At 58.5% G+C, this 6,667-nt stretch overlaps 1 protein-coding gene across 1 annotated transcript; it reads right to left on the minus strand.

Annotated features, from left to right (window-relative positions):
* Positions 1–2,359: 2,359 nt before the first annotated feature.
* Positions 2,360–6,120, minus strand: FOXI1 (forkhead box I1). The gene is made up of 2 exons (XM_044240969.1): positions 5,496–6,120; positions 2,360–4,026 (listed from the first exon to the last, which is right to left on the minus strand). The coding sequence occupies exons 1-2, from the start codon at positions 6,070–6,072 to the stop codon at positions 3,467–3,469; spliced, it is 1,137 nt and encodes a 378-aa protein (XP_044096904.1). The 5' UTR covers positions 6,073–6,120; the 3' UTR covers positions 2,360–3,466.
* Between the last annotated feature and the right edge of the window lie 547 nt (positions 6,121–6,667).

Below are 6,667 nucleotides of genomic sequence, written 5' to 3' on the forward strand. Positions count from 1 at the left end.
GCCCTTCAGGAACCTCAGTGTGACTTTCGGTCTTGTCCTTCTCCCTACTGGTCCTTAAAGACCTAGTTCAGGTGTCGTGGACTCCAGCGAGCCTGCCTGACCCCCTCCCCTGTGTTAGGCCCCCTCTGTGCCCAGCAGAGCACATGCCCCCCGGAGCTGGGCTAAGGTTTTTCTTTGTCCGTCTCTCTGCCAGCCCAGGAGCACTTTTCGGGTGGGCCCATGTACTGCTCACTCCTAAATCTCCAAATCCCCACGGTGCTGGCCACATACTAGCTGCTCAATAGACATTACCTACCTCTAGGGTCACCTTTTAAGTTTGGGAGCTTGGGAGCATGATATTGGGGGGGCGCGAACTGAAGGTGGTCCTTTCATTCTTGGCTCTCGTCTTCCCTCTTCCACGCAGGCTTCCCGGGCTGTCTAACACACAGCAAGCCCTCTTATGAAACCCTCCGTGGGTCTTGGAGGTCATGTGGTCCATGGAGAGCCAGACTGTAGGGGGGATGGTAATAAACGCAGTGCCTAGCCAGAGCGCTACGTGCAGGCTTGAGTGCTTGCTGGATAAGCCGTGCTCCTTCATCCTCTCTCCAGCTCTTGTTTCTTCTCAGAGGAAGAGAACCAAAAGAGGGGTGGGAAGCCACGAGTGTAAGCTGACCAGATGTCTTCCTCTTGACCTGGGCCTCTTGTGTGTCCTTTCCCTGAGCTCCCGGCCGGCCACCCAGAGCTCCCCGCACTCCAGAGCTGGCCGGTCTCTGCGTTGTCACAGCCCTACAGACATTCTGTTCACTGCTGTCCCTGCTAAAGGGCTGAAGAGGAGGTTTGGGAGCTGTGGCCTCCACTCTAAGCCACCACCACCCCCTCAACCAGGATGGGGTCTCCAGGCCCCCTTCCCACCCGGTGCCTGCTGGGGAAGGGGTGCGGCCTGCGGTGTAGAGGAGCCATGATCAATACGGAGGGCGGATTGCAGGGTCAGCTGAGGCACACTTGGCGGCAGTGGGGTCTAGTGTGATAAAAAATCCTGGTCCGGGCTTGAAGACCTGCAAGTCGTCTCTGCCTCTGCCCCGTCTCCCTGGTGACACGTGTGAAGTCCCTTCTTGCCTCAGCCTCACGTGTCCTATCTGTGCAACAAGGGCTCGGCCTGTTGGGAGGTTTCTGTGGCTTTTACCAGCTAACACTGTGTCACCTCCTTCTACCTCCCTCAGCCACCTCTGCCACCTCTGCCACCTCTGCCACCAGAAGTCCGGCTCCCTGCGGAGAGGGATTGGGCAGGAAAGGGTCTGCAGGGTTTCTAGGGAGGCCCGCCTTTCTCTGCACAGCTGTCCTGGGTTTGCTCTTGGGGAGTCCTGGGCTCCCAACATGTGGCACAGCGGGGAGAGCTTCAGCCTCAGCAGAGTCCCTGGGCCTTGGACTCTGGCTGCGTGTCCTGGGTCAAGTTAGAGAACCTCTCTGGGACTCAGTTTTCTCCCCTCTAACATGGAGATAACACAGTGGCTCCGGTTGGTTCTGAGGATTAAATGCAATAAAGCAGGCCGAGTCCTGACACAGGGTAAAGTGCCATGAGTGTTACTATGATTGTCCTTGTGGCTGTTGTGACTGTTGCAGCTCCCATCTGACCTCTGCTGCTCCCATCCAACCTCAGATGCTCCAGGGAAAGGGCGCCCCTGCCCAAGTCTGAGTGGGACTCAGGGAGCTTGTGCAGGGTTTGAGCCCTCCTCATGCACACTCCGGGAGACTGGTCTGCAGCCTCCAGCCACCACGCACAATCCTCTGGTGTGCACCATGCCCCAGCCCGGGGAATCACAGTACACACACCGGGGGCTGCTGTGGGCATTGAAGAGCTCCCACCCGCCAAGCAGGTGGCCTGGTGTCAGCCCACAGCTCTCAGAGAATCGTTGTCATTGCCACCGGGCATAGCCATGTCCCAGGTACCTCAGCCAGACGCCCTGGGCATGGACTGGCCATGGACTCCAGGCAAGGGGTTGTACCCCCCCAATCCTCAGTTTTCTTCTCTGTATAAGGGGACCAGTGCCACCCCTTCCCTGAGTTGTTAGAGGGATTACATCCTCAGTTCAGCTATGAGGCTGGCATGAACTACAAGGACCGGGACGTGCCCAGTCCCTGCCCTGAGTGCAGTCTAGACAGGTTCCTTCACGCACCTACCCCATCCCTGCATGTGTCCCTTTTGTCACTGGGGACCTTTGCCCTGTCTCTGCGCCAGTGGGGAGGACAATAAAAGCCTTGCTGCCCATTCTCTCTCTGCCTCCTGTCCCAAAAGCCTTTGGCTCCAGGATGCATTTGGCTCCGTGTTTCATTGCCCAGCAGCTAGAAGATGGGAAAACTCATAAGGAAGGGACGCACATGGTGCTTTTTAAAATTTTTTAATTCAAAAGAATATAAGAAAACAAAAACACTTCCCAGGGTGTGTCATGATGACACATCACAGGCATGTAAAGTACATATAAAAACAAGAGCGTCTCAGGGGCACAGGCGGGGGGCCCCGTGCAGGGGGCCACAGCCCCCTTCTTTGAGGCCTTGTTTTCTCAGACGTGCACCTCTCCCAGGCCATAAAAAAGGAAGCGCTCATGCACCCTTGTTTCTCTTGGAAGACCCAGCCACTTCCGGCTCACTGGTCCATGACGCGCACGCAGGAAGCTGGGCTTTACACGATCTTGCAGGCGGACAGGGCCAGGGCATGGGCAGGTGGCCCACTGTTCCTCCCCGCTGCCCCGTTCATGGGCTCTGGGGCCGGGGAAGCAGTGTCCCTCACGGCGGGAGAGGGGGCACACACCGTCCTTCAGGGGCTTGGGCTTCCCTCCTCGAGTGGCAGCAAAGGGAGTATCTACAGGTAAGCTGGGAGCCGCGGAATAATGACTTAGACCAGGACGAGATGAGCCCGGGGCTGGGGCTGAATTCTGACGGGCAGCCAGACGGCAGAGGGTGTGCTTGCCGTAAGCCGCTTTCACAGGGCCCTTCCCTAGCTGCTCCACAACTCGCTCCATCCCTGCCTCTGCGGCCCAGACTTCGGGGCCAATGGAGACCCGGACTCCAGCCACGGCGCTGCCACTTACTAGTGTGTGAGATCCTGGGAAAGGTACTTAACTTCCTGGAGCCTCGGTTTCCTCATCTGCTCAACGAAGAGGTTCACTGGACCCTCACAGGGTGCCTGTAAATATGAGTGTGATTACGCCTTTAAAGAGCCTAAGACGGTACCTGGTGCATAGACTCCACAGATGGTCCCCGTGATTACTGTCACCAGGCTCCAGAGGTGGCAGGGGTGTGTGTGTGTGTGTGTGTACGTGTGTACGTGAGATAACAGAAGATAAACAAACCCTCCAGAAAAAGGCCGAATTCCTGAGCTTTCTGTGTCTGTCTGGGCAGGTCAGAGGTCATGGACCGCAATGTCGCTGGCACGGGAGGTCTCGACTGCTTTTCTTCTCCGTGTGTCCAGCAGGCTCGGGGCTGCTCTGTTCTAGACCTCGGTGCCCTCCCTGGGATAGAGGACGCTGTTCGTGTTGATACTGTTGTAGAAATGGGGGCTGAACTGGTTGAGGACAGAGCCTCCGTAGCCGAGAGCGTTGGCAGGCATGGGGTTGGCCCACTCGCCCCCGCCCCCGTGGCCGCTGAGGTTGGTGAGTGGGGTGTACGAGCTGAAGTTCAGCAAGTTCTGCCCCATCTTGTCCGTGGGCTCAGGGCTCAGTCCCGGTGTTGCCACAGGGCGGCTCGCCGGGCTCGACCCGCTCACGTAGGCGGTCATGGTGGAAAGGAAGCTGTTGAGGCAGGGGGTGCCTGGCGGGGGAGGGGAGGGTGGCTTCTCTGGGGAGCCGGTGGTCCCCGGTGAAGCACTGTCCAGGATGTCCTGGGCCTCTGCCGTCTTGGGGCTGCCCGTGAGGAGGCTGTTCTCCGTCTTCTCGGAGGCCAGGGATCCCGTGCTGGAGGCAACATCCGATTTTCTCTTCCTCTTCCTGCGGAAATTTCCATTATCGAACATCTTTTCACAGTTGGGGTCCAGGGTCCAGTAATTCCCTTTGCCTGGTACAAAGGGGAAGGAGTAAGCCGAGTGGTGGACAAAATACTTTGCTCCTGTTTTCTTTTCTTTTTTTTTTTTAATTGCTGTCAACTAAAGGCCAAGCAAACCGTGCGGAAGACAGAAGAGAAGGCAGGGGCGGAGAGACAGAGGACTCGCACGCACTGGCCGCACACCACGGGACAGCTTCTCTCTTCCACCCCCGCCTCACAACTGGGCACTCTGGGGACACAGAGGTGTCAGCCAGGAGAGCACTCACAGTGCGGCCTTCTGGAAGAAGTTCGAGTACTAGGGGAATGGAGAGGGAGGGCCTTCCTCCATGGCTGACATGAAAGAAAACTCGGGAAACACTTTAGAGCTCCCTGAATGTTTTGGTCAGGGAGTCCGAGGATGGACTTGAGTCCTGGCTTTGCTCCTAACTGGCTGAGGGACTCTGGGCAAGCCTCAGTTTCCTGGTCTGAAAAGTGGGCCTGTTATACCCCTCCCTTCTTCCTCAGGCTGATGCTGGATGTGTAGGGGGCGCCTTGTCACCAGGAGGTGCCTTCTGGAGGGAGGGCCTGAGCTGGGCCTGTGGGTGAGGCCAGTCATGGAACTGGACACTCGCCCTCCCTGGGGGGCCCCTAGCCCTGTGCCTGCTAGCCTCCTAGCAGCCGGAGGGGGGGCTCTGAGCCATGCCCTGGCTTCCCATGGGGGCACAAGAATAGACTTGAATTCTGGGAAATGCATATCTGAGAATTTAATATATTCTGAATGTCCCTGGATTATAGAAATTCATCATTAAAAAGGAAGAGTTGGTAGTCTTTGGTGTTAGAGAGACCTCCATTCAGATTTGGGCTCCAGGGCTTTCCCTCCATGCTGGGTGACCTTGGGTAGACTGCTTCTTTGCTGAGTGTCACTCCCCTCATCTGGACAATGGGTTCCGCCAGAGCCGCCGGCAGGGGTGGGTTAAGGGTATGCAACTGAGCAGGCAGCACAATGTGGCTCTTCCTGTGTGTCTGACCAAGTCAGATCTCTCCCCAGGGGTCTGAGTGCACTTGGGCTTTGCCACGTCCAAATCCTCCTGGGGACTTCCTATGAGCTGGGTGCCCGGGACTCAGAGTGATCACAATTACTGTGGACTCTTGGGCGTTTGCAGTCACCCAAACCCTTGCATGCATTCTCTCATGACCCCCATCACAGGCCTGCAGAGGAGCCACGGTTACCATCCCTGTTTTTCAGATGGGGAAACTGAGGCTCAGAGATCTAAAATGCCTGGAGTGGCTAACCGCTCAGTGGTGCAACCAGGATCAAAACCCTGCCTCCGGGGCTCTCCCAGGCTCCTTCTCTGCTGACAACCCTCAGCCCCCTGTCTCAGGGGACACAGCCAGGTAAGAACTTTCTAGAATGGGGTGCTGGGGAGGAATGACAGGAGACTTCCTTGGGGGCATCAGAGGCTGGCTCCCCCGGCCCCACACTGCCCCGGCAGCCCCCTTACCTGGGTCGTCCTCGTCACGGGGCACCTTCTTGAAGCAGTCATTGAGAGACAGGTTGTGGCGGATGGAGTTCTGCCAGCCGGCCTTGCTCTTGTTGTAGAAGGGGAAGTTGTCGGCCACGTACTGGTAGATCTGGCTGAGGGTGAGGCGCTTGTCGGGCGCCCCGTGGATGGCCATGGCAATGAGAGCCGAGTAGGAATAGGGGGGCCGCACCAGCTTCATCAGCTCCTCCTGCGAGGGGATAGGCAGCCAGCCCAGGTCGCCGCCCCCCAGCCCAGACATACCGGGCAGCAGCTGCCTCTGCACACCATAGGCCTGGGGCAGGAAGGGGCTGGCGTTGGTGCCCGGCAGGTAGGGCGGTGGAGTCATGGTCGGCCCATTGAGCCAGAGGTAGGGGTTGGGGGTGGCCCCGTACTCGCCACCCCCCTCAAAGGAGGGGGGCCGCTGAGGGCTGGGCACGCCCTGTGGGTAGAAGAAGTTCTCATGGTAAAGGCTCATCTCGGGGGGCTCCTGGCCGATGCTGGGGAACTGGGGGCTGCAGCGAGCTGGGGAGGGTGCCGGGAGGTCGAAGGAGCTCATGCTGGGGTTGGGCTCGGCCGGAGCCACCTGTCTGGCACCTGCACCAGGGAGCTGTCCCTGACAGGTGCTTGGCTGGCCCAGCCTCCCACTTATACCCCTGCGGGCTTGGCCTGCGGGCCCCACCCAGGGGCGGCCACCTTCTGCATGCCGGCCCCTCCTCCTACAGCCCTGCCAGACACCGGGGAAAGGGCCTTGGGCCAGGGCCGCTGCGCGTGCTCAGACTGGTGCTGTGGCTGGTGCCCCCAGTGCCTAGGGCGCCCCTCTTCCCTCTCTCTCCCAGTTCCTGTTTCCCCCCTTCCTCTCCTGCCTTTCTCCTCACTTGGTTCCCCTTGTTTTCCTCTCATTGTGTCTCTCTTCCACTTCTCTCCTCACCTTTCTCTCCGCTTCTCCGTCACCCGCACTCTGGCCAGCCCCTCTGCATCTCAGTCTCTTTCCTGCCTTCTCGTTATCACATGTTCTTTCCCTGTTCTTCTTCCCCCCTTCCCTGTTTCTTTTCTAAGCACTGCTCTGGCCGCCTCTCTGTCCCTCCCTCCCTCCCTTCTCTCTCTCTTCCTCGGAGTTTGTTTCCGTCTCTTTCTACTTCTCTGTTCCTTCA

The sequence above is a fragment of the Neovison vison genome, chromosome 1, assembly GCF_020171115.1.
Source record: "Neovison vison isolate M4711 chromosome 1, ASM_NN_V1, whole genome shotgun sequence".
NCBI lineage: Eukaryota > Metazoa > Chordata > Mammalia > Carnivora > Mustelidae > Neogale > Neogale vison.

Coding starts and splice junctions, on each gene's coding strand:
- FOXI1 (XM_044240969.1), bottom strand. CDS start 6,072: ATGAGCTCCTTCGACCTCCCGGCACCCTCCCCAGCTCGCTGCAGCCCC. Junction 4,027..5,495: donor CCGTGACGAGGACGACCCAG/GTAAGGGGGCTG, acceptor CCTTTGTACCAG/GCAAAGGGAATTACTGGACC.